General features: G+C 32.5%; 1 protein-coding gene and 1 long non-coding RNA gene across 2 annotated transcripts; one reads left to right on the top strand and one right to left on the bottom strand.

Moving 5' to 3' along the window:
• LOC123554324 (uncharacterized) lies at positions 1 to 22,436 on the bottom strand. Its single transcript, XM_053548232.1, has 3 exons — positions 22,291 to 22,436; positions 19,493 to 19,711; positions 1 to 1,690 (listed from the first exon to the last, which is right to left on the bottom strand). Exons 1-3 carry the CDS (start codon positions 22,315 to 22,317, stop codon positions 998 to 1,000), a joined length of 939 nt encoding a protein of 312 aa, XP_053404207.1. The 5' UTR covers positions 22,318 to 22,436; the 3' UTR covers positions 1 to 997.
• Positions 15,004 to 18,135, top strand: LOC128558567 (uncharacterized). Its single transcript, XR_008371723.1, has 3 exons — positions 15,004 to 15,091; positions 16,338 to 16,418; positions 17,946 to 18,135. It is a non-coding gene; the product is annotated as an uncharacterized LOC128558567 (long non-coding RNA).
• Positions 22,437 to 23,559: the final 1,123 nt, after the last annotated feature.

Below are 23,559 nucleotides of genomic sequence, written 5' to 3'. Positions count from 1 at the left end.
TCTAATGTTTATTAGAGTTTCAACCAATTACAAATATCAGTATTAAACATAATATTATATACTATAGCGTCAATATAAGGAAACTTTCATTCTTTTACAGAATTACAAATGACTTACAATAGATTCATACCACTGACAATCAATAACCATTAAATTTACATAATTATTTAGTTAAAACATCATTATTAAAAACACAAATACCAGATCTTTTCCTACAAAAAGTATCTATATTTAATTTCTTATTAAAAAAGTCATATTCGGAGCTAAAATCCTTTGCAATAATCTTATTAAAATAAAAGTTTTATTAAAATGAAAGTTTTATTAAGGATTAATACAAGAAAACTGGATTCTAATGAATATCCATTTGTTAAGGATTACAGTGGGAATTACTTTCACAAGTGTTGTCGGCTGTCAATGTTCATACAAAGTGTTTGATGTGGATTTAACATTAAGGAACATTAATAAAGCTACAAATCGTCATACAGTGTTTGGATGTTATATATGTTAGGCTTTGTTTAGGGTTGCATAGCGAAAATTTCCTGAAATAAATTTTGGTATTGTTTCTTTCTAGTTTCGCACGGTTCCTAACACGTTGCTGAGTAAGTCGTCTGACAGTGTGCTTCCGATATCAGTAAGAGTACCATATCAGTACATAAAGGCTTTAAGCACTGTTATAATCACTCAAGCCTTTCTCATATACATGCAAAAATGTACTGTAAATGTAGCTTTTGCATCAGTAAATGGCTCTTTGAAATTGACCTTATATTGTACTCATACATAATGTCGAAATTTACATGTAGAGATGTTCAACGAATGTTTGTTCACATACTTTTTAACATTTTCCAGTCTCTTAATTGTAACTCGTAAATTGTACCTCCGAGAGTAAAACGAAATTAACAATAATCAGCATGTACCGCTTAACATTATAAAACAATATAAAATTGGTCATTGTTTTGTTCGTAAGTGCATGAAAGTCTTCCTTGCTTTATATTTACAATTATTGTGCGACGAGAACGATCTCAAAGCCTTCAAACAAGACGTTACAATTGTCGCATCTACGATCTATTTTCTTAGTAACTATGGATTTTGCAAATCCAAGTGCACACAAATCATATATAAGTAACGCCCTCCGCTCATCAGCCCTCCCCCTTTCAAACATATTGGAAGCGGGCAGAAGAAACACATGGGCAGGACTTATTGGGCAAAAGTCGCAGCCGCCTGACTCACTAGTCTCGTATATTGTAATATCTCTTCTGGGACTGCAGTGCATGTTATCGACAATCTCTTGTTTCAGTTGCTCAAACTTAGTGTTCCCATTTCCTTTCCAATGTTCTTTTATTTTGGCAATTTTGCTTCGGTATTGTATGGCATAGAAGTGTTCTAACTGTTCAACCAATGACTGAAGTTTGAACTCCGAAGCGAGATCATACACTTCTAAAGCTCTTTCCTGTGGTGGTAAGGTGTCAGATCGGAGGAAGTTTAAAATGTATGTAAATACTTCACCATCGCAGTCTATAAAACAGCGACCGTCTTTGTCCTTCGGGATGTCTTCAGGTCGACTAAACATGACTGCTAGCTTACTTTTAGGTCCCTTTGCCAGCGTATCACTTTTAGGTTCCTTTGTCAGGGTACTCACAAATGTCGTCATCAATTTCCCACCAACATTCAAGTCGACGATACCGTCTCGGAGCTAAATAAAAGATACATAAAAGATACAAGTCGTAAAGAATATTGAAATACTTGCTCACCGATATCTCGGAATGGATATCAACTGTACATTAATTTGAATCAGATGTTTACATTACTGGCATTCATTGAGTGGATCATTTAAATCTATTTTCATTGAATGCTTGAAGACTTAGGTCAATGATTAAAGATGCATTACAAAATCTGTTTAATATTTTATCACTATTAAACTCTGTTTTTGAAAACAAACTATCCTTATTAATGAGTAGATACCTTTTATAAATACAATCATTAGTTAAATCAAACTTAACATCAAAAAATTATATTTAAAATATTTCAAATCACCCTTTTTTGAAAACAAAACATCATTATTTATTTTTATGTTTCGTTTTTCAAAAATGGTGTTTAATTATCATTTTTTAAGTTTGATTTAACTTACGATTAAATAACAAAAGGTATCTTTTCAATTACAGTGACGAAAGCCAGTATAGAATATTCATGTTTTCATATATAATATCGAATGTCTTACCGACGATGGGTCTACAAGACACGTTTTATTGTACACAGCCGCGGTCAATATCCATATTTGTAGCTTGGATTTTGCTAGGTTGATGGCTTGAATAAATTTTCGCAATGGATTGGTGGATGCATTTTCTATTAGCGACTAATGTTAAACTTATTTTTTAGATATCTCTTTCTTATTTAAAGTGGAAATATAACTTCGATAGTATGTTTAATATGGTAATATGATATTTATTACAATTTGCTTGTTTGATTTTTCGGGGAAACAGAAAGAACTTGTTTTGGCGAACTTAATCTTGCTGTGACAGTCACCATATAAGTTCGTCGTGTGAAGTAGCGGAAACATATGACAAGTCAATTGATCAAGAATCAGACCAAACTCAAGTGTGTGGTCCGTGGCAAAACAAAGTTAAAATCAAAGTAGAAAAGTAGAATACGTCTTTTCTATAGTACTTTTCTTCATGTGTTATCCTGACCGGGCATATGCAGATCAGATAAGCATGAAAATTGCGCATCCAAATCGTCACAGTAAGAAGAAATTAAAATTCAAGCATTTAGACTGTCAACATTTTCCTTTTTATGAAAGATATGCACGTTGCTCCAGTTAATGATAAATAGGATCAAACGACTTTCGGCGCATAACAGCTTAAATCAATTTATAATTAAGTGTTAACAATACCGTTGAACAAACAATTGCGATGCATGTCAGCCTATGATTATGCTAAAATATTTTAAACACTACCAAGCTACGGGGTCTGATGCATGGACATTGATCTGAAAGCGTACAAAAGTACAGTTTATTGACACTGACTAATTTAATTTTTTAAAGATGAAATTTAAAATACTTTTGAGCTATACATTGTACAAATCTGTTGGATTTTGAATAAAACACTCTTCTTATCATTCAATGAAGATAGCACTTCAAAGAGCTTTTGTTAACGCAATACTGTTTCTTTCGAAGTGTATAGAAATCATTTAAGTAAGGTCTTAGCTTGTTGCAAACACTGTTCAGTCAACACTGTCATGACATCTAATGTTCGCAAAATGCCATCCGCACGCATTACACTTACAAAGTGTATTATATAATAGAGGGTATACTTTCATTTACATGTCTATGTTAAACGTTAAAAGATTATCAATAGTGGATATTGTTTATTTCTTAATTTTATAACAATAAACTTTGTTTTTAGCGGTATACTGTACTTTCCAAGTTAAAGACGTCCTCGTACACCGATTAACATCATTCATGCTACCACCGAGGAAATCAAAGGGATTTATACTAGATATCTACATGATTTTGGGAAAATATAATCTAACAAATTACATTCTAAATTTTTACTACACAGGGATATTTCCTAATCTAAGTAGCTGGAAAAGGAATGTCAAATTAACAATAGAAATTAACAATAGAGTTTGACTGGAAATTTAAAACCGTATCTTTTTTATGGAAATCTGAATCAGTTTATGCTAGTAAATTAATTCTTTGAACCCTGTAACCTGTGGTGTTTTAGACGTAGTTATAGATATCTGCAGACTGAGTGCACATCCACATTCATTTTAGTGTGCCGATTTTTCCTAGAAAATATGAAACGCACTGCACGAAGTGTAAGCAAGTAACGATTGACTTGAGTAAACATATTTTGTTGTTTTGTCCTTCAAATGAAGAGATGAGGTTACGGGTTACACTCTCCAAAATCATGTCATTGGGTATAAAACAAGAGCTGTCTGAGGACAGCAACACTCGACTATTCAACAGCCTTGTCGCTTGAATGAATACAAAAGTCGAAAAAGGGGCATAATTTAGTAAAAAAGTAAAATAGGGTTATGGAACCTGCATAGTGCTTATCAGCTCATGACAGTGGACAAGTGTATGAAGTTTCAATTCATTTCAATTAGTGGGTACTGAGATACCAGCTTACATATAAGAATTTAACCCAAAACTCCTAAGTTGAAAAAGAGGCATAATTTTGTAAAATGCGAAGTTGAGTTATTGACCCTTTGCACTGCATGTCATATCATGACAGTGAACTAGTGTGTGAAGTTTCAATCCTTTCCCATTAGTGGATACTGAGATACCAGCTTACATACAAAAACTTAACCAAAAATTTCTATGTTGAAAAAGGGGCATAATTTTGTAAAAAAAAGCAAAATAAAGTTATGGGACCTGCTTTGTGCATGTCAGATCATGACAGTGAACAAGAGTGTGAAGTTTCAATCCATTCCCATAAGTGAGTACTGAGATACCAGCTTACATACAAAACCTTAACCAAAAAATTCTAAGTCGAAAAAGGGGCATAATTTTGTAAAAAAGCAAAATAGAGTTATGGAACCTGTGCAATGTAAGTCAGTTTATCACAGTAAATAAGTGTGTGAAGTTTCAATCCATTCCCACAAGTGGTTACTGAGATACCAGCTTACATACAAAACCTTAACCAAAAATTTCTAAGTCAAAAAAGGGGCATAATTTTGTAAAAAAGCATAACAGAGTTATGGAACCTGTGCAATGTAAGTCAGTTTATCACAGTGAAAAAGTGTGTGAAGTTTCAATCCATTCCCACGAGTGGTTGCTGAGATACCAGCTTACATACAAAAACTTAACCAAATCGGGACGCGGACGCCGACGCGGACGCCGACGCAGACGCGGACGCCGACGCATGGGCGAGTCCAATAGCTCTACTATTCTATGAATAGTCGAGCTAAAAAACTTTCAAACACTATGTACATGTTCTCCTGACTTACAAATAATTGAAATGTTTTGTGGTTCACATCATTTTGTTTGAGCAACGAGGCCAGGGTGTATAGTTTTTAAGCTTTTGTAAAGTGTGCACATCTGATGAACTGGCTGTAAAATATTTTTCATTTCTATGTGAGATCAGCAATTACATGTACTTAGTTGTATTCATAATATATCAGCAAATAAACAATGATAGTAATAACAGCAAGGTACTTGTACATTGTAATAGTCTTAATGCTTTCGTTTTGATTAGGGCTTTTGTATATATTTTCGACTGAGATGGATTGCTCATTGTTGCTTACATCAAAATAGATTTATATATTAATATCGTTTTAGTATTAGAGGGACCTTAGTTTTATACTTATGTCTTTTAATTATATACTTTTTATGTCTTTTCCATTCTACAAGATTTTTTTTTCATTCATGTATGCTCATTTTCATAAACTGAGTGATTAAGAAAACTTTAATTTGCTAACGAAATTTTTATAATTACAGACCTTTATCTGCATGTAATTATGGACATTTTGTATCTCAACTGTATTTGTTGTTCATATACATATATTTCGTATATACTGTTGTGTTGTCTTATTTGTATTTAATGGTATTGTATGATTCATATGTTCTTCATCATTGGAGGAAAATAAAGAAATATACTTTTCACCACAAGGTACAAACATATGTTTCTAGATACACAATTTATTAGGGTTATTTATTTATCAAAATATTGAAAAAACTTCATGTTTATTATTTTCAGGCCATTTGTATGAAACCAAATACCGAGCACTTTCGCACTTCCATATTACAAGGATAAAAATTTAAAAAAGATTGGGCTAGGCATTTACTGAAACAAAACTTTCTATATTTTCAGTTATTGTTTTTGGAATGTCACTTTATCACTTATATTTTGGCCGTTAAGAGGATATATTTCTGATAAAAAATTACTATCTGTCAAAGAACGAATACTTAACATAGACTCGTTTGCTGAATAATAAGTTTGTTATCATCTACTAATGTAAATACTGGATAAAACCCATTAAACAAGTAAATGTCGTGGATGAGGTGTTTCTTCTGCTAGAGTCAATGAGTCATGCTTTTCCAGAAAATATTTGAAGATTAAGAAATTTACAATAATCCTTTTTATAAATTGTTCAAATATATGCGTGTTATAGTGCAAACAAACATTTGGAATGAAATGATAAAACATGGACTACACACACTGGTTTGCAATCATCTTGCTACGAGAAAATTTAAGTAAAATCACAATAAACTGTTTGGCACAATGATAACTGAGGTTGAGATTCAAACTTGTAAAAGGTAATTTACGTCTATGAAGTAGAAACTAGGACAAATGTACATAATTAGGTCCATGTTTAAAAAAAATCCGAACACCATCAAATTATAGAACGAAATAGTTGTTGCACATGAAAACGGAACACCATATAAATTATGTAACTATATCTTGCTAAAAACGATCGTTAAACTGGTGAATGCCTTGATTTTCGTGAAACGACTGCCTAATGGGACCACACTATGGGACAGTTCAACACCTTTAAGAATGCACCACCTTCGAAGAACTGTTATATGTTCTTCGTTTTGATGCAATTCCATTATGTCCCTGTGGCCCTGTTACAGAAAAGTGGCATGCATCAAAACATATTTACCCTTACCAAAATAATGTTTGTTTGTTTGTTTTGGGTTTAACGCCGTTTTTCAACAGTATTTCAAAATAATGTAGATTAATGTTATCAAATAAATTAATATGTTTTATCCGACTTTCATTGAAATAAATCCGATTTTTTTAGGAACACAATATGGCAAACATTTGAAAAAAAGGCGTAACTGCATCAAGGGGAAATAAGTTTAATGCAACTAAATATAACATCATGATATATTATAGATGATGTGTGCGCAATATGTATTTATGGTGAATAAAGTCCATTTTAGAACATAGAACAATATTGGACTGGAATTATAAGCATTCAATGGGAGTGCAAGCCAAAAACCCAAAAAAGAAAATATACGAATCACATCTTACAGAATGAAGGACTTAATGGGCATCACATTGCTGTTAAGGGCCATTAAGTTTACTCTTAAATGAAATCGTACAGAACCTGAACATTTAATGGGCATTAAAAAAATTTAAGGGCCATGAATAATTCTGTTAAATTAAATTCAAAATATACAGAATTTCACTATTTTTTCAAAGCCATTAACTTTTTTAGCTACCAAATTAAATTTTAATGGCATGATTCGTGGTCAAAAATGGGTGTTTTAATGGTATTTTAACATGTAACCCATTAATATTGTGAAACCTGTTAAATAAAGTAATGCAAGAATTAATGGGGTAATTAACGGTTTTTCCTATTTTAATGGATTTTTTACAGGGTTTTAAACCATGTTTAATAGTATGTGCATCCAGTAGTGATGTTTACATTAATACTGTGAGTTAACTATTAATATTTGTGGCGTAATATATCTTTAACGCGGAGGTTTTGATACTAACACAGCAGTTATGATTTAAGTCACAACGACACAATTTAGTCGTTAGGGCAATTTCGAGTTTTGCTGGTGTACAGAAATAACCCAGTTATAGGTCCTCATATATTTCAGGAATGGACGGGCTCTAATGTAGAACAACAGCAAGTTGGATACGTTTCACACATGACGACCTAATAAGGCTTAGGTGGGCCGGTGGTCTAGTGGTAACACGCTTGACTATCAATCCAGAGGACCGGGGTTCGAATCCCGGTTCAGGCACTGGAGATTTCTGAGATGCTCTTGTTCGTCTCCAACCTAAATAGAGGCTTTGCATTGTAAATGCATTGTAATTGGCGATTCTTTACTTTTATCTTAATGACGCATATACAATTACACAAATATGGATTGGGTTCGCAGCTAGACTTTCAATCTTGCTTAATTCAAGTTCGGCAACGTTGTGAAAGCTTATTTTAATAAAAAAAGAAATGTTATATTCTTACCATTCCGGTATCCATTGCTTAAAATATGAAGAAATAAGAATATTAAGACGAAGTATCAAATGACAATGCTTATTAATTTTTCTCCCTGCAGAATACGTTACAAACAGATCGTATAAATAGCAGGTACAAATTTTACCTTGATTTTATAGTACATATATAATTTTTGCAGAGCGCGCAGTGCGATAAAAATGCAAAACAAATCATGTGAAATATTTCAGACAATTAGTTGTTTCTTCGTCCGAAATGCTATAGGTCACAATTAATATATAGAATATTGCACACATTAACTTTAAGTATTATACATTTAAGAGAAACCGAACAGATCAGTGATATTCTGGTGTGAGACTTGAATGGCGGAGAACTGGTCTTTTATAAACGATCACCGAGCATTTAACATCCCATCGGATGGAGCCGTGAATTCTCAGTAAATATTGATAAATTCGCAGTAAAACATAAATTATTATTTGTTTAACGGGAACTCACATCGAAACCCATTAATTCCCTACGAAGTTGTGCTCGTAACAGTTGCTGATATTAAACACATATTCATGGAATTACATTTCAGTATTTCGCAAGTTAAATCCATGACGGTTGGTTTATCATATAAAATCGGAATTAAACACATGGGAATTAAGATCTAATAATAGAAAGGTTTGTTGACATATAAGTCTCGATTTTATGTTTTCTTTGTTACTTATTACGTAACACATACAAACAGAGCCTATAAATATCCAGGTGCAAATTTGGTTTGATAACATATAATTTATGATTGGCGTGCAAATATACTACAATAAGAATGCACAAGAAATATTGTGTGAGATTTCGAAAAAAAATCCTTTAGTCCTCTTAGCTACACTGTATCATGTAAATTATGAAGTTTCATTTAATTCCACTCAATGGCTGAAAAGATTTTGTCCGGAGAGAAAAGTGAAAATTTAAGTTCACAAAGGGAGATGATTTTGAAATTATTCAGAATAGTTATGGTTCCAGTTTTCCACCTGCTTCATTCCAAACCTTGAATTATGCAATTTCATTAAATTCCCATACTATTATGGCGCTACAGGCAGAACTATAGAAATATTTCCTTTCCTTTGATAAAGTAGTCTCATATAAAAGGTAAGGGTAAAGTTTCTTGTTTAACGTGGGTAGTCGGCGAAAGTTCTCACCTGGAATGGATGGAACAACTTATTTCCAGCCGAGCCCACGGCAGGTGTCATATTTACCTCCGTAGCATACAGTCTAGACCGATACTGCTGGAAAAAGTACCAATTTAAGTAAATCATCTAGAAATGAACACTAGTCGGGATATATGTGCTAGGACAGTGACTGAGACATCTGACAAATATAAATGCTAAAGTATAGATTGCCCTTAAAAATCTATGAAAAGCTTGCGCTACCTGTTCTTTATATGGTCAGTATGTGTGTAGGTTTGCAGCCCTTATAACCAGCGCTCTTTTCACTGTATCAATAAATCACACAGCATCAAGCTGGATAATTTTATTTAATTTATGCACAACCACACTCATGCACCTAGCATCATCACAATCGGAAATTCTACAATTAAAACATGAATACAAAATTTAATTATAATTTAAGAGTTCCAAAAAGTCTGTAAATACTATATTCTTAAAGAATTTTAAGGCATATTTACATCCTTGAAGGCATTTAACTTGACATTTTGTTGTATACATACATAATATTGAAATTCACATTTATTAAAGATACTCGTTCAAATTTTTGAACGTATTCTAGTCTCAAAAATTAATAGATGTACCTTTGATAGTAACAAGAAGAAGAAAGTGAGTGGTGTTATACATTTCATTATCTCTCACGGACAGACGGAACCAAAACAAGTCTGCTATCATGTATATTACTCTTTGCTTCCAAAGGATAACTTTATAGACGTTTTAAATATACCGCTTTACTTGCTGGATATATTACAGCAAAGATTCACTTATAAGAACGGGAAGGAAACACAAACTCATTGATAAAATGCTCATAACGAGCCTCGCTCGCATATTATCTCGTTTGATAAATTCAGTTTAGAAAGAAAGACACTCGTGAAAAAGTTTCTATGTGTTTCATCAAGTTCTTGAAATTAAAGTATTAAGACTGTCAACATTTTTCTTTTTTATGAAAATCATGCACACTGCTTCACTTAAACTAATGACAAATTGAATGAAACGACTTATGTAGTTCTGCACGTTTGATAAACCGGTGTAGCGTGATTATCACACGGTCGTGACCAGGTCCACGGTTTATATATGTTTTTCAAAACCTACCCACATGATTATTCTTTGTCCAATATTTGCAAAATTTTGCATATTAAATTCTCAAAGATAGCTTTTGTAACTTACATATTTTGATTTTGATTTTATATTCCTGAAATTTAAATATATTGATTTGAATATGCCCAATTTGACGTATTTTACCGGCTTTTATGGTGCTTCTGAAAAAAACTTGCAGAACACAATCACTTATCTTTTTCACGAATCAGATTGGCCTAAAAACTTGCTAGAGGTGTTAAGTATTGTGCCTGGGACTGTTGTTTGTGAATAGCTACTCAAAATAATAAGATTTGCACGCTCTGAATATGACCTTTTTGTCTAAAAATCTACGAAAAACATGGCCGCGATGAGCAAATAATGAGTTGCTTATTTCAAAACTGTCCTATTATTCTTCAGTAAAACTTCTTGTTAATTGAAGACTCTAATAACTTGCTTGACATACCCATGGGCAAATACCTGTTATCAGTGTAATTACACCTTTGGAGAAAAGCATGATTCGCACGTTTTAATTTTATCATTCGCCGCCTGAAGAGACAAGATGGCGGAGCTTGCGAAATCGAAAGTAAGTAGATCTGCACTTTTGAAATAAAATATTGTAGATTCTAAATCTTTTTGATTGACATTCACTTGTTTATCTTATTTATCTGTTTCCACATATAATATGGATCTAGTAGATTACATACAACCAGTTTAATAACATCTAGTGCGGATGCTCTTAAGACTTAATCTTCAGCCAAAGACTGGCCAGAGTGACATAATTTTACAATATAGATCTAGGTCTACTAAGCAGCTGTAATTGTGATTTATTAGCTGTTTTCAAATAATGAAATTCGAAAAAAGTGATCCGTAATTAGATATTCAGTTGGAATGTAATCCAAAAATTTAAAACGGGATCCATATGGAACAGAGGAGATATAATTGAGATTTTTTATATGATATATGGGCAATGTCCTCACTTGTGTTAAACACTAGAAAGACCAAAATATTGGAATCGGTTTCTGATAAAATTTTCATCGCTGCTGACCCTTTAAATTCTGTTAAAACCAGTTATACCTTACCCCCAGCAATTTGCGAGTACCCATTTACAGCTTGGTCGACTGAGGCAATCGTGATAAAGTGCCTTACCCAAGGTCACACCGCAATGGGAGTAGCCAGGAATCGGACCTGGGGCCTTTACCTCCGTAGGACAGTGTATTAGCCCTATCGACCAATGCGTCCGCACGAGTTCCTCATTGATTTATGTTAAATTATGTAGTATGTAAGGGGAGTGCTGGTCTAGTGGATAAGTTGTTGGCTCAGCTCAATCCAGGGGTCGTGGGTTCGAGCCCCAGTGGGGTCAGGACTTCTCATATGACACTAGTACTAGTTATTCCAGGAAGCGGACTCGAGAGTGGTTCCAGTAAGCTTAAACTCTGCACATTTAAAGCAAAATACTTTTTTTTTCATTACCAACACCTTACTCTCATCAGTATTTCACATCTTGTGATGGAACCCTCTTCACAAAAATATAGTGAAAAAGTACAAAATTTAAATGTGGAACACTACAGTTTCATAACCCCATTAGTTTTCTAAAGTCCTAATGTTTTTCTAAGATCTGTATCCTTTCAGCTGTGAAGACACAGTATGATTTTTTTGTTTAATAGATCAACTTTCTTAGACATTTGATGAATGTCTATACACCCAAAAATGCCCCCTTTGCAACTTTTTAGTTGTTAAGTGTCAGATTTTTTTTTACTTTATTTTTAAATAAAATGAGATTTTACTTTATTTTCCTTGAAAGGGAGTTACAGTGGATAAAAAAAAGCAGCTTTCAACTTCACATATAAAGGACTGTTTAACATTCACAAAGCCAAAAGTGATGTCCCCTGTGCACCCTTTTTTGACATTCATTTAATTTACCATTATATAAGAACCCCTGGACAATTGAATATTCACTGTTTGCATTTTTTCAGAAGTAACCAGTTTTCAAGTTAAAAAGTGGAAACATCAAGTTTTTGCTTCTCAAGCTTTTAAGTTTACCCACATATGTAAATGTTCACAAGTGAATACTGCGTAGCTGAAAATTTTTTACTTACTATGAACATATTCTATGAATATATATTTTGCTGCAGTTTGTCCCCTGTGCATCTTTTTAGTAACATAAATGTATGTATGAATTTTACTGTTTCATTTTACCATGCATGGCATTTTGTCATTTTCTACTCTCAATAAGCAGTGCATAATTATAGAATAAATGATTTCAATGTGTTAGTTATGTTTAAAGTCACTTATTTTTCATTTAAAGTAACACATGCTGTTGAATTAGCATGTGTTTGTTGTGAAAATTTTCAGTTTTTTACTTATTTTGCAGAATAAACAAATTGTTTGACAGGATTTGTCCTAAGTTGATCACCAGTTGTCTTTTTATGAACATTTAACTAATAATGAATTAATATTATACTGGTTTTCAGTATGTGTCCCCTGTGCATCTGCAATATAACTCAATTTTGAGTTGAAAATTTTAGAAATTAAGATTACTGGACATTCTTGAAATTTGGCATGTTTTAAACATTCAAAATTTGAGAAAAAAAAAAAGGTTTTATAATAATATGTTAATTAATTTTCATTAAGTAACAACTTTTCTAGGTAAAATTTTATTTTCATGTCAGATTTGTGCAGAAAGGTAGATTTTAAAAACCACAAACATTTGATTGAATAAGTTTCAAACCATACACATTACACCTATTACTTATCATATATGTTGAAAATATAACTGTTAATATATTTCCTTATCATAAAACACTGCAACATTTATCACCCATCATACTGCAATTGAAATTCACTGAACTTTCAAATTAAAGGCTGAAATATTTTCTGATAGGTTTTTCTCAACACTTTCCCAAAGTTATTTCCTTGAAATTTGATAATAAATAGGTGACCACCATAAGACATAGGTTTGAATTTTCAACCCCTATGTCTCACTTTTGCTTCATTATTTTGAAAACCACCCAAATATAGAACAATCTGAATTTCGAATTTTTTTGACCAAGCTGGAATAGGTAAAGGTAATTTTTATTTACATTTGCTTTGTGAAACAATTAACATAAGCTCCGTAGAGCTTTTTAGCGCCCCTTTTACAAGAACAGTTAACTACACAGAGCTAACTTAATTCTGTTTTACTGTTACAGTAAGTAATAATTAACAATTCATTAAACCCAGAGAAAAAAATCTCATTACAGCAAGTTTTGTACATAATATATGTAAACATATATATTGAAAAATCTGTAAATTACGCCTCTAGTCAACTCAAACCTACATTGATGAGGGGCAAGTGATTTGAAGCCAGAGGCCTTAACCAGTTGGCCACACTCACAGTGCCCGCTCACACCAAAATGAAGGTGAAAGATTGAACTATACCATGCTACTATTACTACTATAACAATGTGTGCATCATTATTCTTTTAAGATAACAAAATATGTAAAAGTTACTTTAAGTCTATGGTTATCTTCAAACAGGTTCAAATCTCTTAAACACTAATCAAACTTTTTTATGCAGTTTAAGTCTCTTCACTTTTAGACTTCTGATAGCAAGTATAATTATACCTAATTCTGTAACTGAAATGTTATTGAAATGTGATTGCAAATTGGAAAATATGATGAACATGATGAATTTCTTTCTGTTTTGTCTCTTGGAACCCTCATTTTATTATTCTGCACATCTGCATGTCTAAGTAACTATACTAAATTAAAAAAAAGATTTATAAAATAAACACATTTTAAAAAGATATGCAAAACTCCTTTTTTATGCAAAACTATTTGGTGGTATATTGAAATTAAAAAGCAGAATGTTCTGTGTTAATAGGCAAATTCCCTTTCTTCTTACTTATTCAAATTTCCTTTCTTCTTACTTATTCTATATGCATGTCCAATTTCACTGTTTTTTTTTCTTCAAACATTATTAAAAATGTTCTTACATTAAATGCATTTTAAGCTCATCTGAGCATGAACACATGGGTGCCAGAGGGCATGGTTTTCCTGATATGTATATATATGAAACTGCTGTTCCAGTTTTGAAATAATTTCACACAAATGGGCCTTTTGTGACCTTCTATAAAGACCGTACACATTATTTTTTTTTTGTTATAATCATGGGTGTCAGGGGTAATTGTCACTTTATCCATATTTGTAATATTGAAAACTTTAAAAATGTTCTGGTCAGAAACAGCAGGGCCAGTTTTAAAACAATTTTACACACATTTTCCTATGTGTATTTTGCCTGTGATATATAACGGTTTAACTGTCTACCATTATTGTTCAGCTTATTCCTTTTTGTTCAGAAATCATTGGGGGGGGGGGGGGGTGTCATAACTTAATATTCACCAGTCCAAAGTATTACATTTTCTATGTTAACATTTTTTTTTCAGAAGGGCTCTCATGTATTACTAATACATTTTTATTAAATAAAGCATGTGTTCCAGATCATTTTACTCAGGAGTTTAAATGTATATACAGTTACTACAAAATTGATGCTAACTAAAAAAAATGTTTCTTCATTATACATTATGTTATCTACAGTGGAACTTTATATAACTAAGAAAATGACCATTTATACTTTCCCATTTATTGATACTGAGTTAAATTAATATTAACTAGAAATAGTATATTCCAAGTAGTGATTTTTTTTTCATAAAATAAAATTGTTGTCTGCATTTCAGATATTTTCTCATAGTTGATCCCTCCACTGTAACAAACCTATATTATCAACACATATAAATGCATATTTCAGATTGGTACTTGAAAGTCAATGGTTGATGAACTTGATCATGATGATCATCTTTTATTTAATGGAGAAAGAAACCAATATTTGCAGCAGGACAGGCTATCACCACAGTTCAATGATTTAGGTAAGGATGGACATTCTTACAGATCTATATGGACATGGTGAATGGTTCTTTATAAAAGTATTTGTAATGTATACTATATAAGTTACAAATCCAGGACTTTTCATCAAGAAATTGGGAAGAGGCCTTGGCCTTTCAAACTGGGAAATTTATGCGCGATAATTGTCCACTTTGGGAAAAACAATCAACCGAGAGTAAACACTGAAAGACGAATTAAATTTATCTCCCCTGAAACACAGACTAAAATCCAGGTCATGTACCATAGCATATTAGACTGGTAATGTGTCACATGTGGTTCTGTGTGCTGTTAAGCTATAATGTGACAAAAAATTAATACCAGACAAATATTTCCTCTGGAAATACTAAAATGTAAACAAAATCTTAACCATCTGTTGCATGATTTAGGGAAATCTTACCTTGCATTTTGGGAAATGTTTCTGCCACAGTTGGGGAAAAATAGCATATTTTTGGATTGGTTAGAGGCCTTTTATAGGCCTCTGTTATATAAGGATGAAAAGCGCTGAAATCCCATAGACTAGCCACTAGACTGATCATTAAGAATTAGTCAAAAAAAAGTCAACCTTTGTCATTGTGTCTTACTTTAATGTAATAGTGACAGATGCCAGTTTAATTTAGTGATTTTATTTTAGAGAAATTACTTTAATTTAATCACAGGATGTAGACTAGCTATATTCACAATTTTAGAAATATATATATTTTTTTTAAATATATCATAATCTAGGAGCTAGTCTACAGATATCAGTGTGTTTACTGTCAAACATGCCATTAGTGCATTATATAGACATGATAATTTGTAGTGTAAGTATTACAGATATGTTAAAAGGAAAATTGTGACAGTAGGATTTGGAAAAAAAAAACTTTGCCCATATTCATCAAAGTTCTTAGACTTTAAAATCATTCTAATGTTAAAATTTAGAGAGTAAAATACTTAATGTTTGTAAAAGCAGTTAAAGTGTTTTCATTATATTATGTATGCTTCAAGATTGACATAAAATATTTTTGATACTGCAAAATTTCTCTTGTAAGGAAATCTGGAGAACTTTTATGAATATTGAAACCTTTGTCTTTGAACTTGGAATACTTACCAAAATGTAGGTACAGTGTATGTAGAAACTGAGTCCTTTATTTGCTTTTATAACATGTTATTGATTTTTTTTCACCTCTGTGATTTATATCATCTTTGCACTATAGATTTTTTCTTAAAAGTAATCTAAAAATATACTTCCAGTTAAGACAATGAAATAGAAGAACTTCATGCTAACACTTGCATCAGTGGAAGTACTTCTTATTGGATAGAGAACTTTTCAAGGTCAGTGTTATTTGTAATGTTTTATATCAATATTTTGTTTTGCCTTTTTTTCTCATCCTAATGGAGCTGTGAGCTGTATAGGTGGATTATCCATCATACACAATGTTTAGCTCGACTACTCAACCTGGCATAAGCATTGGTTCAGGTTTATTTCTTAAGTTAAATATCTTTTAGCTTTTAAAGATACTGTATGCACATGTTTGACAAGGGACACTGTCAGCAATATTTTCAGAGTGATGCCCTGTTTTTATTTAGAAATTTGATTAACATTATCCATAATGATAATTATCTCTGCAATGCATTGCAGTAAGGGCCAATATACAAGGCTGGACTATTGATATACTAACTTCTGTTTTATCATAATAAGCTACTATTAAGCTACTGTGCAGTACACAGATTGCATGTGATAATTTTCATCTTTACAGCAAACCATTTCTTACCTTTACAACAAGTTTAGAAAACATTATTAAATTAGGGCTTAATAGTGATAAGATACAATAGTACTTTCATTTTATGATGAATCAAGTTTTATGACAATCATATTTAATTAAAACGCAATGGAGCGCTTCATTAATTTCTAATAAAATCCAGCAGTGATAATTTTTTTCTGGTTTTATTTTGTTACTTAGATTAATCATAATAATTGAATAAAAAGTACTTGCCACTTCTCTTATTCTGTTTTAAATACATTTTAATTATTTTTATTAGATACAGGTAAAGTTTTTCTGTAAGAGTTAAATTTTAATTGGTTTGGACATTACTCAACCTGACTGAGAAATTACAATTAGTATATCATCAACTAAAAAATGTGTATATTCTGAAATTCAATCAATAAAATGCAAAACACAGGAAATAACCAATTATATATGTACATATCTCTAAAATTTATGATCCTCTGGCATGGACTACATGTCAAGTCCACAGGTGTTTTATGGATCCTTATCAAATTGGTTTGGACAGGATCCTGTTTAGTTGGGATTATAAATATTATAAATATATAGGGAATAGATTTATGCTAGTTGACCTATAAGAAAATGTAGGCTAAAATTGTCCAGATATTGATAAAAATAAGCTAGTTTGATCAGATTTTGGTAGAAAATGAGCATTTATATAAGATCTTGTCATCAAACCTACCAAAAACCAAATTAGGTAATTCTTAGTTGAAATTATCTTGAATTATGGTCCTTTTTTTTATTTAAAAGAATTGAGCACAAGAACTAACACTACCATGAGTTATATCATGTGTTTTCTTGTTTTTTTTTGTTTGTTTTTGTTTTCTTGTTTTTGTTCTGTTTTTTTGTTTTCTTGGTTGTTTTTTTTTGGCTACATTAAAATGTTGAATGTCAGTGTGACCTTCATATAAAGTAGCATAATATTAAGCAAAAAGCAGACTTGTTAAAAAGAATGATTTTAAAAGGAAAATGTTTATGAAAAAACCAAATTTAGCTATTTCAGTATGCAATATATTTGTCATTTGATACTGCAATTAAGTGACATCATGATAAAATATTTTTCTATCTATTTTAGGTCAGACATCAGCTTTTGAAGTTGCTTTTTTGGCACATCATGCTGTCCAGTGGAGTTCATACCATATGCCAGGCCTTTATACATGGCCAAAGAAGATGAATTTGTTATTCAGTGTGTGAAATTTGATTAAAGAGGACTTTCATATATGATGATTATATTCAGCAGATTATCTTCAAGTGTGCACTTTATAGAATCACATTTTCTAGGAGGTTTTCAGTTTAAAGTTAGATTAATTGATGTGATGGCGTAACGTCATTTATCCAGAAAACGTAGAATAAAGCCTGGATTCGGCGTACGGAAATGAAAATCATTTTATGAATTAATGACAATTTGCGAGTTAGTTCATTAAAATAGCACTGTGAATATATTTCTAAAGTCAAAATATGATATTCAAACATATGATATGTGAAATAATTTTAAAAGATCTGTTAGATATTTGGTTTACTTTAATCATGGTCAAATATCTCAAAAATTATCACACGGACATATACATTCTATCTCACCATATTAAAGCTCATAAATTTCATCAAAATCTACATTGTAGAAATATTTCTATTTGCGAAAATGTTTAGAAAGTTATGATTTTCCCATAGGCCCGACTGTAAAAAATTGCATGAGGTCCTAATTTGTCAAATTAGTCTAACAAAAAATCAAACAGACAACCCTGAATTTTCTAGGTATATTCTGAAGTTTTGAAAAATCAGAGTTTAATCAAATTCTACATTGTAGAAAAATAATCGACCAAACGTTCAGAACTACCTTAATGGCTAACAACATTATTAATCGATGGGTATTAAAGGTTAACAATACTTCAAGAATGTCCATTTTACAAACGACTGATATGCATGTCAGCCTATGCTCGAAACAGTTTTAACAAACTACGGGGTCCAACGCATCAAAGTAGTTCTGAAAGCGGTACAACATTACAGTTTATTAATTTATCAATACTTAAAATGTACTTTATCTTTTGATTAAATCATTTTTGAAATGTTGAATTAAATTTCATCTTTCGAAAATACGTCTGAACACCGATCAGTACAGAGCTAGTCATTTTACAAATCCGTAGGGTCAAGGCAAATCGGATAAAACACTGGTTTCTTATCATTCAATGATAGTACTTCAAAGTGATGTTGTTAAGATAACGCAAGACTGTATGGAAACCACTTGACTAAGGTCTTTAGCTTATTTTTAAAACTGTTTAAGCAACACTGGCATGACGTCAAATGTTTGCAAAACACCATCAGCACGAAGTAAATGTTACAAAATGGATTATATAATAGAGGGTATTCTCTCTAAAAATTATATATGTCCATGAAAATTTAAAAAAAATATCCATTGTGGATATTGTTTATTTATTGATTTTATAACAACAATTACTTGTTTCTAACTGTAGACAGTATTTCTCAGATATATGACGTCATCAGTGATCTGAAAATTTGCTAGCGTTCTTCTCACCACGACGTTCAAAACATATTTCTAGATACGCTAAATTAGTGTTATTCTTTATTTTGACTATTTTTAGGCCTTTTTGTATAGAAAGCACGTACCGAGCATTTTGTATCGGAGTCATTTTGTTGAGGATCCACTAAGTTTATTTGCTGATGTTGTACATCTTGATCATTTGACACAACTACATGTTTGTGTCCAGAGTTATTTGACTTGTGTGTTTCCTGATATTTTGTAGTATCGCTTTTCTGTTTCTTAGCTTTTGCGTTCCGTTCAGGTTTTCTTGTTGATGTGATGGCCGTTGCTTTCCTTTTAGTACTCTGAAAAATTGATTTTCCTTATTATATAGGTATGATAAATTTCACATATATATTGGACACTTAAAAATGTCCATGCCTCATTCAACTTACCAAAAGTAGTACTAAAATCAACCTTTAGCCCCATTGGTTGTATGCAATGTAATAAAACGCTCTAACAATTGTTTTGAGTCGATGTACTTAAACTCTCTAACAGACATTGCCTGCGAATTATTCCAATCAAATACTGTAATAAGTACTGTAAAACTGCATTAACATAGTACCAAAACTAAAATACTTGATTAAATCAAATTTTGGGGCCAATTAGAAACATTCCAATTACTTATTTCAGCGTCGCTTCAAAGTATTACCTGGAGTAGCCATTTAAATATTAATTAAAGTCAACTATTGCAACATAATAATAATTCTGTTCTGTCGAATAGAAACTGTCCTCGTAGACAGCACGAAAGAAGTACATTTCTCCCTGACAAATTAAGATGTGGTTGGTATGGGCTCAATTGCTACCATAATACCTATTTTGACTGCTGTGTATACCTGGGTAGGAAGCATCGTCAGAAATAAAAATCCTAAAAAGCTGTAGAATAGATTTGGAAAAAAACCAAAACTTGAAAAAGTCTCAAACAAAAGTCTGTGAAATTTGCGTGAACAATTGCACTACCCTATGAGACAAGCCAACGGTCGTACACCATTATATGGCGTTACTGCACCGCAGCTCGGATATAGTTATACAGCTTTTGTTGACCCCTTTGAGATGGGCCTCATCGTTTCTTAAAACTTCTGACAAAAATTCCTCTGACAGATTTCTGATAAATATCCACTGCCAAACAACGAATACTTAATATAATAACAAAGACTGACCTGCTAGATAAGCTTGTTAATCAGTAGATAAGTTTGTTATGATCTAATAACGTAAATACACAATAACACCCAATATATCAGTAGATTCCGTGGATTAGGTGCTTTGGCTGCTAGAGCCAATGAGTCAGCTTTTAAGAAAATATTTGAACATTAAAAAATATACAGTTATAAATTGTACAAATATATGCGTGTTCTAGCGCACAAAATCACTTGGAATAAAATTATAAAACATGAACTACACACACTTGTTTGCAATCATCTGGCTACGAGAAAACTTAAGTAAAATCAGAATAAACTATGATGGTATGTTTATGACATGCCAATCTTTTTTTAAATAAATGATGTCGTGCGCACGACATCTTATCTCGAGAAAAAGACATCTTATCCCGAGCGCGCGACATCTTATCTCGAACGTACGACACCATATCTCGGGCGCTCGACATCTTATCCCGTGCGCAAGACATCTTTTCTCGTGCGCACTACATCTTATCTCCAGCGCACAACATCTTATCTAGTGAGCTCGACATCTTATATCTAGCGCTTGACATCTTATCTCGTGCGCATGACAGCTTATCTCGAGCGCTCGACATCTTATCTCGTGCGCATGACATCATATCCCGAGCGCACGACATCTTATCTCGTTATAATTTTGTGCGCACCAGATAAGGTGTCGTGCGCTCGAGATAAAATTCATGCGCACGAATAAGATGTCGTGCGCACGAGATAATTTAATCTAGAAAAAAAATAATGGCATGTCCTAAAGATACCACCGTGCCTTTACTATAATGATAACTGAAATAGAAATTCAACATTGTTGTAAAAAGCTTGTTTAATTCTTTGAACTAGGACAAGTGTAATTAATTAGGGCCATGTTTAAAACAAAATCTAAACACCACCTAATCATAGAAAGAACGAGTTTTTTTACTTGGAAGCTGAACATAATATAAAACATGTATATTTCTCTATAAAGCGATTTACTGGTATTAGTAAATGCCTTGAATTCTTGAAAAAGACTGCATAACGTGACCGCACTTTCGGATAATTCAACGGATTTTAAAACTTTGAAAAAAATTGCTACTTGTTTTCTTCTTTGAAGTACGCATCATTCTACAAGTTGATATAGGTGGGTACTACGGTTTTAATATCCGGAAAACATGAAGTGTAGCATTAGACCTGACACCAATTACCATTCGTACACACAAACATGTTTATTTTAATACCGTATGGTAATTTCTCATATTCTCAAATATTAAATTTCGGCATGATATATCTTTAACAAAAAAAACCTCTGATATTAAGACCCAAAGCAGTTATGTACAAAGTCGTAACGAAACCACTTAGATAAAACTTTTCGCCTGGAAGGATAACCCAATTGCCACCCCTGAATTTTTCCGGCATGGGCGGGCTCTTATGTAGAAGCACCTAGTTGGATGACTTCATCACATGTGACCAGGTTAAGGTTCGAACCAACAGAAATGAGGAGCAAGTAATTTAAAGTCAGTGACCTCAAATACTAGATGGACGGAAAAGTGCGAAGGGGGTTTGCATTGTAAATGGCGATACTTTAACTCTATCCTGATGATGCATAAACGACAACACAAATATAGGTTGGGTTCATGGCTAGACTATTAATCTTGCATAAAAAAGTTGAATTCGGCTGGATTGTAAAAGATTTTTTTCTATAATAAAACAAACAAAAAAAGAGAGAAAAATTATATTCTTACCATTGCGGTGTCCATTGTAGTATCCATTGCTTAAAAACGGAAGAATATGAATAAGGATATTAAAACGAAATATCAGTATTTATTTTTCCCTTGCGGTATACGTGACAGTCAGATCGTATAAATATCAGGTACAATGTTTACCTTGGTTTTATCGCACATAATGTATGATAAGCTTGCAAAATATTGTGCAATAATAAAACAAATATCACGTGGGAATGTGAAATACTACATGTATTATATTCATTATATTCAAAACAATCAAAAAAGTATGTTCTTTTCAGTGATTTCAATACTAGGTTACCTATATATCACTGGAACCGGGACAATAAATAGTTTGCTGAAATCCGTTGAACAGTCGAATGATACTTTTTAGACATCATGCCTCTACAAACCTTCACACATGTTTCTACGGAATTCCGTTAGGGCCATCGCCTTTGAATGTGTTGATCTGAAACGTGATACTCGATAGTACGACGGTGAAAACGCGAAATCACGAAACTACGATAACGAAAATGCGACAACACGATGATGATAACGCGATACTACGATAACGAAAACGCGATAATACGATAGTACGATGATGATAATGCGATATACTATCGCGTTTTCACCATCGTACTGTCGCGTTATCACCATCGTAATATCACGTTATCGTAGTATCGTACTATCGCGTTATCACCATCGTACTTTCGCGCTATCACCATCGTATTGTCGCGTTATCATCATCGTACTGTCGCGTTATCACCATCGCACTATTGCGTTATCACCATCATGCTGTCGCGTTATCATTATCGCACCATCGCCTTCAGGTGCACATGCGCATGCTCAAAATTAGAAGATCTTCCAGTACAGCAGTACAAATGGACGAGTTTATACAATCTCATTTTAATAGAGGCTATGCCTACAACGAAATACTTGTTTTATTGAAAATGGATATGTGCACCGGAAGGCGATGGTTAGATAATGATAACGCGACAGTCTTGTTAGACTCAAGCATTAAAACTCTTAGGATAATTAAAACTTCGACTTGAACTAAAACAAGATTTAGCATAACAAAAGTTCCTTTTAACGCATATGCAATATTCTGTCTTAAAAAAAACCTGACTTTAACATCATGTGGCAGATGTTTAGACCGGTTATTGTTTAGACCGCAATGGGCGCATTCGGCATACAAACCCGTGTAACTCTGACTAGATCACCCGAGTTCACCTAATAATATAAGTGACACAAGCAACAATTGTAGTCCGAACGCTTTATCGGGTAACTGAA

Source organism: Mercenaria mercenaria, chromosome 7 (assembly GCF_021730395.1).
Source record: "Mercenaria mercenaria strain notata chromosome 7, MADL_Memer_1, whole genome shotgun sequence".
Lineage (NCBI taxonomy): Eukaryota > Metazoa > Mollusca > Bivalvia > Venerida > Veneridae > Mercenaria > Mercenaria mercenaria.
This window is presented reverse-complemented; position numbering and strand designations above follow the sequence as displayed.